This window comes from Capricornis sumatraensis, chromosome 7 (genome assembly GCF_032405125.1).
Source record: "Capricornis sumatraensis isolate serow.1 chromosome 7, serow.2, whole genome shotgun sequence".
Classification (NCBI taxonomy): Eukaryota; Metazoa; Chordata; class Mammalia; order Artiodactyla; family Bovidae; genus Capricornis; species Capricornis sumatraensis.
In genome coordinates, this window is record NC_091075.1 from 24480866 (window position 1) to 24496065 (window position 15200).

Consider the following 15200-nt stretch of genomic DNA (forward strand, 5'->3'; position numbering starts at 1 on the left):
TCTTTGGGACCCTTAGGACTGTAAGCCTGCCAGGCTCCTCAGCCCATGGGATTTTCCGGGCAAGAGCATTGGAGTAGGTTGCCATTTCCTCCTCCAGGGGATCTTTCCAGCCCAGGAATTGAAACCCCGTCTCTTACATCTCCTGCAATTGGCAGGCAGGTTCTTTACCACTACGCCAGCTGGGAAGCCCTGTTCTAGTCTAGGGAGGAGGGGATGGCATGAATTTTATCATACAGATTGCCTCTTCTTCCTCTGGAAGGATAGAGGGCCCACGAGGCCAATACCAGAAAATTCCAGACTGGTTGATTAAGATTCTATTTCTGGTAAAGACTGAAACTGCAGTTAGGTTAGGCATTAAATATAGGTTTGGTATCATGGGCTTTAGCATAAATGATGCCATTTTGATTTAACAAATGCAAAGTATTTAAATGTTACTTGTGTGGATGGGGGCCATTCTAAACCCTGTGATTAAGAGCTATAACTAGCCTGGGCTTGGTGTTTTGGAAGCAGGCCAGGATGATCTTGTCAGAGAAAAGGTGAAAAGTAGACTGTACTCCCAGCACAGCAGGAAGGAAAAGGAGCCTTCGGACACAGGATGCCACTGAGGCAAGTCAGTCACCTGGGGTGGCCCATAAACAAAAAGGAGGGATTAACACCTTCCTTTGGCTTCCCTGGTGGCTCAGAGGTTAAAGTGTCTGCCTCCAATGCGGGAGACCCTGGTTCGATCCCTGGGTCAGGAAGATCCCCTGGAGAAGGAAATGGCAACCCACTCCAGTATTCTTGCCTGGAGAATCCCATGGACTGAGGAGCCTGGTGGGCTGCAGTCCACAGGGTCACAAAGAGTCGGACATGACTGAGTGACTTTACTTACTTTACTTACGCTATACAGAGAGGGTTGGCAAACCGTGGTCTGCAGGCCAGATCTGACTCACTACCTGTTTTGTAAACACAGTTTTATTGGAACATATCCCACCCAGTTTGCTTCTGTACTGGTTACGTCTGCTCTCATGCTGAAGTCAAAGCTGAGAAGTTATAAGAGACCAAATGGTTCTCGAAGCTAAAAATACTTTCTGTCTCACTGTTGACTAAAAAGTATGCTGGCCCCTCATGTAAAGGAAAGGAAAAAAGGAGAAATTATTATTAGTAGAAAGGACATTGATGTTTATACTATACAGCAGTCTAAGCGTGCAATTGCAGTGTGCCTAAAAAAACAATGTGTATATCTTAATTCAAAAACATTTTATTGCTAAAAAATGCTAACCATCATCTGAGTGTTCAGTGAGTCATTATCCTTTTGCAACAGTAACAGCATAGATCACTGATCACAGATGGCAGGTGGTTCCCTCCCACAGAAGAGGGAGGCAACATATGTATACCTATGGCTGATTCATGTTGGTGTTTGGTAGAAACAAACACAGTTCTGTAAAGCCAGTTATCTTTCAATTAAAAAATTGATTAATTTAAAAAAACGAATACAGTAATAATGAAAACGTTTCAAATATTGCAAGAATTACCAAATGTGACACAGAGACATGAAGTCACCAAATGTTATTGGAAAAATGCTGCCAGTAGACTGCTCAAAGAAGCATTGCAAAGATCTTCAATTTGTAAGAAATGCAGTACTTGTGAAGTGCAGTCAAGCAAAGTACAGTAAAATGAGGTCGGCCGGTTCAGGGTGCTGAAGAGGAATTACCAGCTTCCTCTCTGAAACCGAAGTCAGTATTGCATGTCCAGAATCAAAGTTTCTCTTCGTAGTTCACAACTGCTGTTGGGAGGTGGGAGGGAGAAACATTTCACAGTTATCCGTGGGACCTTTGCAAACCCGAGGGGCATGCCAGAATTTGGGGGAGGAGTTGATGGGGAACACTGTGTATGGTTTGGAAAGCAACACAGGGGACTCTGATCTCATCCTTCATGGTCTCCCCTTGGCTGAAAACCACTGACTTATTAGATAAAAGGGGTGAAGCTACCAAGTAACCTTCGAGCTGCAGAATTTCCATGATTGAAGTGTTCTGTTTAATTTTTCTTGGACCAGAAAGGTAGACTCAAGTAACACTAGCCAAGAGGAGGATCAGCACTCCCCCAGCAGTCCAGTGGCTAAGACACTGCACGCCCATTGCAGGGGGCCCAGGTTTGATCCCTGGTCAGGGAACTAGATCCCACATGTCTCAACTGAAGATGCTATGTGCCACAACTAAAACAAATAAATAAACAAATGTTGTTTTAAGAAAAGAAAGAGGAGGATCTGACAGGAGAGACACAGTTTTGCTCATACACACTGGTGATATTGTTGGCTATTCTTGGTGCCATTTACCCAGTGGAATAAAATGTCTAATGATTTGGAAAATGTGGTTGTTTTAAAGCTGGGCTTTTTGGAAGACTGGAAAATATATCCTCACACTGTCTGGGACAGGGAACTAGCTTTGACTCACTGAGCCAGTCACAGAAGAAAATGTGACAAGGAATGAGAGTCTGGGGTGGTACTGACGGACAACACTTCAACACTTGTGGATGGTGGCAGAGTGTGTCAGTCTGTGCGGGGACTCAGTGGAGTCAGGTGGCTGGAATCAAGTGAGAGGACTAGGCTTGCCGCTCAGCCTTCACGTGTGAGTTGCTCAGTCGTGTCCAGCTCTTCGACCCCATGGACCGTAGCCCACCAGGCTTCTCTGTCCATGGAATTCTCCAGGCAAGAAATACTGGAGTAGGTTGTCATTTCCTTCTGCAGGGTGCCTTTCTGACCCAGGGATCGAGCCCGGGTCTCCCGCATTGTAAGCAGATTCTTTACTGTCTGAACCACAAAGGAAACCCTTGGTCATTAATACCGGTCACATGTAAGATATGGTGCGCATCTGCCCCAGTGGGCAGCGAGAATTTGGAGGAGGTTGTCTTGAGCACACCGTTGGTAGAATTGTGGACTCTAAGGAGGCTGTTGATGAGGGAAGTGAGGAAAATATCATCAGAAATTGGATACAAAGAGATTTGTGTTATGTGGTGTAAGAAATTTCATCAACACTATTGCCTGCATAACTGGGAAGTGTGGAAAATGGTCTTGATGAGCCAGACGATGTAGCCGAGGCAGCAGCCACCCAGCCTGCAGAAGCTTCCGCCCGCTCACAGTAAAATGTGAGAGCAGAGAGACAAGCTAAGGACAGGGCTGTTAAACAGCAAGAAGCCTCTCCAGAGAAACGGCAAACGATAATAAAATTGAGATTCTGGTTCTGAAGGAGGGAGTTAAACTGAGAGATTGGGACTGACATCACACAGCACTCTATATAATATAGATAACTAGTGGATCCACTTATAGCACAGGGAACTCTACTCAATACTCTGTAACGGCCTGTAAGGGAAAGGAATCTAAAAGAGAGTGGATGTATGTACATGTATAACAGACTCACTTGGCTATACACCTGAAACTAACACAACACTATAAATCAATTATACCCCCACAAAAATTGTCAAAAGAAAGAAATCGTTTCCGAGCAAATGTCCAATCCATGACACGCCCAGGAGCATGGTCTAAGGATGGAGCTGAGGCTGTGACTGTGAGGTCATTTTTATGACCTTAGAAGGATCATATGATCTTCCTGGAGTACTGTCAGCAGAAGAAAGGCCCTGTAAAGAGAATTTGCAGATCACAGAAGTTAACAAAAATGCCTGGGAACTTGTTCTACAGAATGTGAACTAACTGGGATTTAAAAAAAAAATTTTTTTTTAATTCATTTATTTATGGCTGTGCTGGCTCTTCATTGCTGCTCACAATTTAAACATTTTTAGTCATTTTTATTTTTCTTGTTTTAATTAAAATAATTTAACATTATATTTTTTGAATAAGAAATATGAAACAATGGTTAAAATAGGAATTTGAAACCAGTGAGAATTTCAAGACAATGAGGAAAATGTAGAGCCACTTAAGTTATCCATAAAGTATCATGTGAATGTGATGAGACCAAAGTGCTTCCTGAGAATGCTGGGTGCTTCACCAAGAGTCCCTGCCTAGTGTGACAAAGAAGAATAGCTTGTGTTTTTGAAAACCATAGAAACGTTATTAAAGAAGTTAAAAGACTGTTAAATAAAAGAGCAGGCAGGTAGAGGGGAAATTGTCACTCCAAGTCATGAGGAAAAATTTCACTGATCATTGAATGATACGGAAAGCAAGTTTAAAGTTTAATTGCCGATTTCTTTTTCAGTCTAAGTAAGTAACCAAGCTGAATGCCTTCCTTTTATTTAGGAACAGTTGATACCCCATCTCTGCAAGAAAGAATACAAGCCAGACCAAATCCTGAAGAGGTATAGCTACTGTTTTAAATGTTTAAATCCTGTGGCTTAAAAAAATGCTGCTTCCTTACCTAGAGTAGACAAATCCATAGAGACAGAAAGGTTGAAGGGTGGTTGCTAGGGGGTGGAAGAAAGTGGGTCGGAAGTTGTTTTATAGGTATAGAGTTTCAGTTTTGCAAGATAAAAACAATTCTGGAGATTTGTGCCACAATAATTTGAATGTACTTAACACTGCTGAACTGTAAACTACAATTGGTTATGATGGTAAATTGTATATTATGTGCATTTTACCACATTTTAAAAAAACATAAAAACGCCCTCTTCTTTAGTACTAACTTTCTGATCCGTCACAGTGTCTATAGGTTTTATATAAAACAAATAGTTTGAGTAGCTTGGGAGTTACCATAGTCCTGTTTGGCCTACAGTTAGTGATGTTAGCAATAATGATACTGTCCTGTATCTTGCATCATGCGTGCTTAATCAAGTCGGCGGTTCCTTTGTAGATTCCTCTTGCCTTTGACCTCCTAAAGGTGTTGCAGGTGCATTCACAGTTCAGCTCACATCGCTGATGTCCGATACGGTTTCTGCTTACAGGCACTGAGCGATTTCCTAAAGAGACAGAAAACAGGAAGATTCGCAACTGCAGAAGAAGTAGCCCTGCTCTGCGTGTACTTGGCCTCTGATGAAGTAAGCACTGTTCTTCCGGGGGGTTTCATTATCCTCAATCACGTTTGGCCACAATTTGCTGATCAAAATAATGTAATTTAGGACGTGATCACATGCAGGTGCTAAGACGTTGCATTTACAAAGTAGGGATAGGTGCTGACTTAATTTGCTTGGTATTAAGGCCACTTTGACCTCAGCCACCAACTCATCCTTGTTCAGCTTTACACGTTGCTAAATCTGATAGCAAATGAAGTGGTGAAAGATTGAAAAAAAAAATTAAAATTGCTCAATTTAATTAAAATTAAATTGCTCAATTTTATCATTCTTTTCAAAAATTACCAACTTGGGAAATAATATAATGATTAAGCAATGATTTAATGTAAATCAAACCAGTGAACCTCCAAAATTGTGAGAGCTTCAGGTAAAATGGGGAAAAGGGTAAATCAGATTTGTGTCCAGGAGGCAAAGAATTAGCATCTGGTGCTTTCAGTTTTATCAGTGATTTGTTTAGAAGAATCCCCCTACATCCTCCTTTTTTCCCCTATGAATTCTTACTTGTTTATATTCATGTATGGAAATTCATAGTTCTGTCTCTTTCCACTTTGCATGTATTTAGCAACCAGTTTCTTCCTTACTGGCTGCTGTATATTTTGTGTGTGTGTATGTGTGTGTGTTACTTGCTTTTTCCGACCCCATGAACTGTACCCTCTGTCCATGAGATTCTCCAGGCAAGAATACTGGAGTGGATAGCCATGCCCTTCTCCAGGGGATCTTCTAAACCCAGGGATTAAACCCGGGTCTCCTGCATTGTAGGCAGATGCTTTAGCATCTGAGCCACCAATGACATACAGTTGTGAAAACAGAAACTTTTTTGTTAGAAATATTTCTTATAAGGTATAGAGCACAAAAATATCCCCTGTGTTTTATGCCTTTGAGTAATAACCAACCAGGAAACTAAAAAAAGAAAAGCAGGGGTAGGTGGGAGTAAGGAGCTGTGTTACTGATCAGTCAGCATCTCCTGAATGAAACTTGTACACATCCGGTAGTTGGTGAATGTGGCAAATGCAGAGGTTGAAATGTTTTAGTGACAGAGCAGTAACTACTTCTCAGAACTATCTGTAGCAGGTTTTCATAGCTGAGAAAACTGCTGGACAGATCGTAATGGAACCAGTATATTGACTTTTTTGATTTCTCTGAATCCATGTCTTCAGAAAAGCTCATTTGATCTGGGGGTACTGCTGATAAGTTAATTGCCCTAATTTAGCCAGAGCTTAGGTTAGCAAATATTTGGGAACACTCTGGCTTGGAATACACAACAAAAGGACCTTTGCCTTTTAAAAAGATCCTGAAGGGTCCATATGTGATCAGACAGCCTGCCTTTTAAAAAAAACTTAGAGAAACTGGGGGTTGTTTCTTGGTAGAGTGACTACTAACCCACTCATTTATCTAAATACTTTATATGCTTAGTTTTCATATATTGTACTTTACAACACTCTGTACTCCTGTTACGATGTCATTTCCTTCCTACCTCTTCCATTATTTTAGGTTTCAGATGTATTCAAAACTAAGAGCACAGATTTGAGTCTTGATTTATCCATTATCCAAAGGTTTAAGTTAAAATATTTCTGAATCTCTACCACAAGAATCACTTCAGCTTTAATTCTCTGGAAAAATAAAAATTCTGTGGGAAAAAAACCCAGAAACTTTTAAAATCCCTTAGTTTTGTACAGATTTAGATGTCTGAAACTAGTATAAATTGTTTTCTTGGTTAACAGATTATAGGATTATAGTAATTATTATTCATATAAATTTAAAAAATATATTTAGTGCTATTCAGTTCCTGGAATTAGCCATGTATATTGATTAACTAAATGTGCATCTTTTTAAACAAAGTTCTGTTTGGTGATTGACATGACCACTTTATGACCGACACACTTGATGATGTTCAAAAGTTTATTAGTGGCATAAAACTCAGCTAGTTTAGAATACTTCTGAGTTTCAAAATGAAAATGCACTATTTTAGCCTATGCTTTATCCTAATTCAGGGAGTGGCTCTGTATCACAGAATTTTAATTTTCTGATTCTGATACCAAACACTCTTAGAATGTGACATGCATTCAGACACCAGCAAGAGTCCAGTTAACCCCAAATCATGAGAACACACAGCAGTTTTAAATCATCTGGAATTTAATTCAGATTTTTCTAACTTCTCTTTGTTAAGTGAGATTTCCTAGTACTGTGAGAATAAACTGTTTAGCTGTCTCAGTCAGGAAAACTGAAGAAACACAACCTGGCTAACTGTTTGGTCTCCTTGTGTTTACCACTGCAGTCTGCCTACGTCACGGGTAATCCTGTTATCATTGATGGAGGCTGGAGTTTGTGATTTCAGTCAGGGTCTCCTTGCTGGGAAGGCGGGCCCTTCCTGACCACAGTGAACCTGCTTACGAAGAAAACTCACCCAACCTCTCTTTCCAATTAATGGCAAATTAATGAAAACAAAACCTTTGATGATGTCATTGTTCACAAGTATCTGAGTCTTTAAATACATTAATCTCTTTCTAGTCTGTTCTGAAATCATTGTAGATTGGTGAGATAATGAACTCACTGCAAAAAAAAAATATATTTTAAGAATAAGTCTCAATTTGTAAGCATGTAAAAATTAAAATGTGAATATGAAGAAAAATAGTTGTTTTTTTTTAATGGTATTCATTTCTATTTTATTTCTGTTTCCCAACATTCAGATATTTTTGTACAGTTCTGCATTGATCTCTATGTGGGTACTCATTTTAAAATTTTACACCATTATAAATGAACACCAAAGGTATAAAGGAGTTTTGCCTCAGTAACCAACACTTAAAGGGTTTTAGATTCAGGACTACATATTGTTGATCTGTTATGTAAAAGAAAAATAATCGTAGATATTTATACTTAATGGATGCCATCACTTTTCTTAGTACTTTTTTAGTCTAAAAAATCTTTATTAAAAAAAGTAATATTTGACATGGGCATAATAAACATATAGTTAACTAACTTACCGTATTTCCAGTTTGAAGGATATTTTTTAGATTAAGTATAGATTTCCTCACCAAATTCTGACATAGAAGATAAGAGAACATGAAACTTAGAAACAGTTTCTCGATGAATAAATAGAAATGAATTATATAACAAGAAACAAATAAAACTAAAGAAAATAAACATTTCAATATAAATCCATAGAAAATAATTCCATAACATCCTACTAGGGAGAAGTTTTTTCTTGTTCTTTTAGTTTTAGAGTTTTATGTTTGTGCTTTATTTGTTGTTAGCTCAGAAGACCAAATGATATGTATGATGCACCTACAGATCTCAGTAAACGAGCAGTGATTCTTAGTCTTTCATCTTATAACTGTAATATTAACAAGGAAAATTTTGAAACGGACAATAACAGGTTAAATAAAGGTTAAAATTGTATGTATGAAGCAGAACATGCAGTTGATGAGGGTGAGTTAAACCTGACTGACAGCAAAGGATATTTTGACTAGCCTGCCTGAAGAGTCCACTGATGATAAGATTTGCTTTAGGGGTCTGGTCCAGGTATTCCACTACTGGAGCACATATAGCTTGGTTTTTTACCTAGAACCCAGGTCATCCAATTTATCTTCAATTTTAGTCTTCTGCTTTGTAAAATTACAGAACTGAGCCAAATAACTTGGGTTTCTTTTGATGTAATCAGAATGTTATAACTTATTATCAAGTGAAGTAATGGAACACTGAAGCTTTTAAGTATGTTATGAACTATACTTAATGCTCTGAGTCATTATACATTATATGTAAGCTATGAAAACATGAATTCTAAATAAATACATGATGAATACTACAAAATGGATTCTAAATATTAACAAATGCTCCCTCAGAATTTGTTTTCTCAGAGATAACTATAAGCATGCACGCCTACTCAGTTGTTAAGGCCTGTCTGATTCTTTGTGACCCCAAGGACTGCAGCCTGCCAGGCTCCTCTGTCCATGGGATTTCCCGGGCAGGAACACTGAAGTGGTTGCCATTCCCTCCTCCAGGGGATCGCCCCCACCCAGGGATCGAACCTGTGTCTCCTGCATTGCAGACTGATTCTTTACCACTGCGCCACCAAGGAAACTCACAATTGTAAACTATAGAACATTATAAACAGTAAAAAAGCAAAAACTAGTCCAAAAGTTCAATGTTCTCCAGAGCTGTGCTAATCAGATTGGGTGACACATCAATGATCATGCGATTGAAAGAAAAGGAAAAATCTATTTCATTCCTGTCCTAAGAGGAAGCTGGGTGTCACAGGAAACTTTTGCAAGCTTTCAGAGAGTAAGAGTTCGTTTAGGAATATAGTCACTTTAGATGCTTTTTAGATGGAATCCAGGTTCATCTTCTCTCTGCAAGTGAGGGCCTAAGAAAGAAGAATGAATGGTTTCTGTCTGTTGGAGACTAAAATTGGCCGTTGCTTAAAGGAGTGAAAAACGGGTAAGACAATTTTATTTCTGAAAGAAATAAAAATTACCCTGAAAGGGGCATAGGCGCATATATACACAATTAGGTGAAAGACAGTGGGGAGGAAAAGATAGAGGAAGGGAAGATACGGAAATAGAAGGCAGAATTAAATGGATGCTGAACGTAAAAATCTAAAACAACACAGCAAGAAGGGTAAGTGTTAAAGAAACCATAAAAGGGAGAGGACAAGTCTTTCATCCACTTAAATCGGTCATCTGAACAGAGGTCCACCCGCCCCACCTGAGAAGACACTTCTAAACAACACAACTAAAAAGATGGAGTGAAAATCCAGAATGTAGATGTGAACGCTAAGTCAGCAATAGGTTGCGCGGGCCGCACTCCAGACTCTGCGAGCGGCAGCCCTGCGCGTCCTCGCCCAGGAACTCGTCATCGCCGGGGTCGGTGCACGCTGGGCCGCCAACCCGTGGCTTCCCAGGGAGAGGCGATCGCCCGGTCTCCAGGGGCCAGCCAGGCCGCCAAACGCGCGGCGCCGCTCCTGGGTCCCGGGGTGTGGACTTGCGGTTCTCCGGACCCAGAGCAAAGCCGTGCATCCGCGCCCGGCGGCCCCAAACCCGCGGAGGACGCCTGGAGAACCGCTCCTGAACCCCAACCCGAGCGGGCTCCCAGCCGGGTCCACCCAGCCAGTGCCCGGCCTGGTTCCCGAGACCGCCCTCGCCACTGGCAGGGAGGGCGTGGGTGGGCGGGGCCGCGCTCCCCCGCTATCTGAAATAACTGCAGCCTCCCGAGCCGCCTGGGCGATGCGCCACCCGGAAACCCGCTCCACCGGGCTCCCCCGCAGACCTGCGAGCCCCTTTCCTAATCTACCGGGCTGAGCCGGGTGCCGGAGCCGGAGGGCGCGAGGTGAGTACCCCCTGGAGGGCAGTGAGTGTAAATTAAGGCGGCGTCGCGGCTGCAGCTTTGTGCCCGGCCGAGGGCGAGCGCCCAGCGCCTTCTGATTGTATGCGGCGTGGAGGCTGACTGGCTGGTTGGCTGTGTGTGTCTGTCTACCGTTGTTGTTATTGGAGTAAGTTTTTCTTGTTTGTTTTTGTTCTCAGATCCACCAGACGTTGTCGGGGGTGCTAACCTAGGTGATGTGCTGAGACTAATCAGATCCTGCTGATTGGGGAATATAAATAAGCCCCTGCTCAGAGCTCACGCTGTCTGTGGCTGTATTTTACTTATCAGGCATCAGCTTCTTAGGGCATCCTTGTAATCTCACCCTGGACTCTGGTGTGCTTTGTTGCCCCAAAAGACTAATAGCGGGAAGACACCACTAACTTTAGCATCCCATCGAGAAATCCAGAACACCAGACCACAGAGACAGAGCAGGTACCTTGCTTAGCCAGATCTACCTGTTTACTCTGAAAGACGAAAACCCCCTTTCCCCAGGCCTCTGTAGCGGGACCGCCTCCTGATACTATTGCTGCTATACTGTAGCTCGTGAAACTCTGGTTTACTGTTTCTATTAGTGAGTCAAGAGTAAAACATTTCAATTCAGCAAATGCCTGTGCATCTTCTCTGGGCCAAGCAGACCTGGGGACAGGAGATACAAATATGAATTAAATACAGTTTCTGCCATTCAGGAGCTCAAAATCCAATGGGTCAGAATATACAAGAATATACAATATTAAGAATATACAATATACTTAATATAACAATTAAATTAGGTAGTGTGATTTACCCTGTACCTAATGATGTAAATAAAGTGACCCGTTCACATATTTTTTAGCATAAGGTCTTTAGAATTACAGCCCTATTTACTAGATTTTTGCTTTTGGGGGGTTTCCATAGAAGGTATGATAGGGTAAGTGGGGACAAGTCAGTGGTGGAGGCCTGATTCCTGGGGCCTACACAGAAAGCTGCTGTGCTGGGTATGGAAGTTGGGCATTTGCATTCATTCCTACCTGCTGCTAGCATTCCTTCCTGTACAGGAGAAACTGGAAAGCTGAAAACATTTCTCATACTCTGGTCCATTTAGAGTTCTGGATGTGAATTAGACTTCTGGATGGCTTGTCTGAGATCTCAGAGGCAGAGATGAGACAGAGACCGTCTCCTGATATTTTTTTGGCTCTTTTCTGTTGGCATGGAAGGTGCATGAGATGCCGGTGTCCAGTCTCCAGAAATGTGGGTGTGGGAATGGACTTAAGAGTAAACAGTCTCAGCATGCCATATTGAATCATCAGCTTTCTAGCTATCAGGAGGCAGTGCAGGGAGGCAGAGAACAGATTCTGAGTTCCTTGCCCAGATAAGCTTCCAGATCCAGCTTCTCAGGGTCAGAGCTGCAGTATGTTGTTGAACTCCACGGTTTCTCCCGATTGTGGCAAAAATAGTGTATTCCCCAGTGCCTCATCCACTGGTGTTCTAGAAGTTGCTCCTGGAGGCCCAGCCAAGACCCTGCACTCGTAGCCATTTCAACAATCTCTAGCCTTTTGCCAAGTCACCTAATTCTTTCTATAAAATCTCTCTTGGCTTAAAATAACTTGGCATGGTTTCTGTTTTCCGCTCAACCCTGCATAATATGTTTGCTATGGAGCCTCCAAAAGTCACTTGAACCTAATCTCTTCAGTTTCTTTAGATGGGAAATGAAACCATGAGATGAGATCCAGGGGCTGACAGTGATTTGAATGCTTTCAGTTGGACCCTGTTCTCTCTCGTTTCTACAGAACCCCACATTCGAGTTGGCCCCTGAAGGAACTTGAGTTTGTTACCCATAGAACAGACTATCTCTGAAGTCTCTTATTTGACAAGCATAAGGTAAAACATTTCTTCATTTAAAACATTCTCAGAGTATGTTATAGAACAAGAGATTGCTCACTATCTGGTTCATTAGTTCTGTTTTTATGTTTGTTTGTTTATACGAAAATTATTTTATTTTACGTTTATTTGTTAGACTGTGCCGGGTCTTAGTTGAGACATGCTGGATCTTTAGTTGTGGTATGCTAACTCCTAATTGCTGCATGTGGGATATAGTTCCCTGACCAGGTATCAAACCTAGGCCTCCTACAATGGGAGCCTGTGGAGTCTTAGCCACCCGACCACGAGGGAAGTCCCCTCTAGTCCTGTTGATAATTGGGAGACCACTGATTCTTGGGTCATAGCAAACACCCTCTTCCAACAACACAAGAGAAGACTCTACACATGGACAACTGCACATGGAACAACAGACCGGTTCCAAATAGGAAAAGGAGTCCGTCAAGGCTGTATATTGTCACCCTGTTTATTTAACCTATATGCAGAGTACATCATGAGAAACGCTGGGCTGGAAGAAGCACAAGCTGGAATCAAGATTGCCAAGAGAAATATCAATAACCTCAGATATGCAGATGACACCACCCTTATGGCAGAACGTGAAGAGGAACTAAAAAGCCTCTTGATGAAAGTGAAAGACAAGAGTGAAAAAGTTGGCTTAAAGCTCAACATTCAGAAAACTAAGATCATGGTATCTGGTCCCATCACTTCATGGCAAATAGATGGGGAAGCAGTGGAAACAGTGTCAGACTGTATTTTGGGTGGCTCCAAAGTCACTGCAGATGGTGACTGCAGCCATGAAGTTAAAAGACACTTACTCTTTGGAAGGAAAGTTATGACCAACCTAGATAGCATATTCAAAAGCAGAGACATTCTTTGCCAACAAAGGTCCGTCTAGTCAAGGCTATGTTTTTTCCAGTAGTCATGTATGGATGTGAGAGTTGGACTGTGAAGAAAGCTGAGCGCCGAAGAACTGATGCTTTTGAACTGTGGTGTTGGAGAAGACTCTTGAGAGTCCCTTGGACTGCAAGGAGATCCAACCAGTCCATTCTGAAGGAAATAAGCCCTGGGATTTCTTTGGAGGAAATGATGCTGAAGCTGAAACTCCCGTACTTTGGCCACATCATTAGAAGAGTTGACTGATTGGAAAAGAGTCTGATGCTGGGAGGTATTGGGGGCAGGAGGAGAAGGGGATGACAGAGGATGAGATGGCTGGATGGCATCACTGACTCGATGGACATGAGTCTGAGTGAACTCTGGGAGATGGTGGTGGACAGGGAGGCCTGGCGTGCTGCAATTCATGGGGTCGCAAAGAGTGGGGCACGACTGAGTGACTGAACTGAACTAAACTGAACAGGTTCTTGGTTGGCACACAAACCCTAATGATAGATTTTTCCTCTGGGGGAAAAGAATTTACATCTTTCATCACGTAAAGCATAGGAGCATGGTGTGCAGGGAGATGGAGCTACCTGTATATGCACTTGTGTAATGAGGGAGCATTCTTTGTAGTCATGGGTGATGCGTGCTAAGGAGAGTGCAATTGTGATTAAGTTCTAAAGAGTTTTTAACAACCTTATAGAGAGCTGTTGGGGTTTCCCAGGTGGTGCTAGTGGTAAAGAACCCACCTGCCAATGCAGGAGACATAAGAGACTATGGTTCAATCCCTGGATCTAGAAGATCTCCTAGAGGAAGGCATGACAACCCACTCCAGTGTTCTTGCCTAGAAAATCCCATGGACAGAGGAGCCTGGCAGGCTATAGTCCATAGGGTCACAAAGAGTCAGACATGACTGAAACGACTTAGCACGCATGCATGCATAAAACTATTAAGTATACCTGGCCAATACAAATGAAAGCTCCTTGCGGTTCTTTTAGGAATCTATTATTTATGTTTCTGTAGTTCACAAGGAGGAATGAAAGGTGTGAGTTTACTAGTGTCTCTTACCTGTGCTCTTCAGCACAGCATGTGTGTGCTGCTTTCTCAAGGAAAATCTTATAAAAGAAAGATAAAGTACTAGGGGAATTTGGGGGGACTCCATGATGTACTTAGTACTGGTTTAAGATTTTCTGCGACATAGGCATTGTCATCATTTTGCAGATGAAGAAAATGATCCAGATTGACTGAGTAACTTGCCCCAAATAGCCCAATTAGGAGGATTCACTAATTCACACAAGGATTCACACTCAGGGTTTTCATGTCCATTTTCCTCTAACCTCTCCATATTTCGCATATTATGCTCATTATGCTCTCATTGGCATTGGTGTGCACAAACTTCCCTATATGTAATTTTCTTTTCACCCCTTATCCTTTAATCATGTGTTTCCTCTGCCTATGATGGTCTTTATTTTCTTTACAAGATTAAGTCATTTTTCAAGGCTTGATTCAGGTATGAGCCAAGCAGGGCAGTATCTCCTCTCCCCTGTTTAACTCTATGCCTGCACTTCTTTACATTATAATTAAATGACCTTAAGGTGGCACTCACTGCTGTAACAGATAATCTCCAAAACCTCAGTAACTTAACACAGTAGAAACTTAATTCTTACTCATATAAAATCGAACCAGGTGTTGAGCTGGTGGCCTTCTACTCAGTGATTCAGGAACCCTAACTCTTTTTATATTATGACTTTGCAATCCCCTAAGGCCTTGGAGTCCTTAGTTTCTAGAAAATGGACAGGAAAAGAGAGAACATGTGGAGGATTACATGGGAAATTTCTTACAGCAATGGAAGTATAATACATCATTAACGCCCATATCCCCTTGCCAGACTCAGGGACTTGCCAAACTGACCTGCAAGGGAGTCTGGGAAACGTCAGCCATCTGTGTGCCCAGGCAGCAGAGGAAACAGGTTTGGTGAGCACATAGCAGTCTTTGTCCCTTTCTTAAGAAGAAGAGACTGCATCTAAGTCATCTTTATATCTCTATGCTTTTACACACCATAGAGACCCAGTGAAAGCCTGATGAATTTCACTCATTGTCGAAAGATGGGGTTGCTTAAC

General features: G+C 41.9%; 1 protein-coding gene across 1 annotated transcript in view; it reads left to right on the forward strand.

The window, feature by feature from the left end:
• BDH2 (3-hydroxybutyrate dehydrogenase 2) overlaps positions 1-7579 on the forward strand; it is a 28419-nt gene extending 20840 nt beyond the window's left edge. The window contains exons 8-10 of the mRNA XM_068975327.1: positions 4229-4287; positions 4870-4962; positions 7271-7579. Coding sequence (XP_068831428.1) covers positions 4229-4287; positions 4870-4962; positions 7271-7324 — 206 coding nt within the window. The 3' untranslated portion in view covers positions 7325-7579. The remainder of the gene's footprint in view (positions 1-4228; positions 4288-4869; positions 4963-7270) is intronic.
• The last annotated feature ends 7621 nt before the right edge of the window (positions 7580-15200 follow it).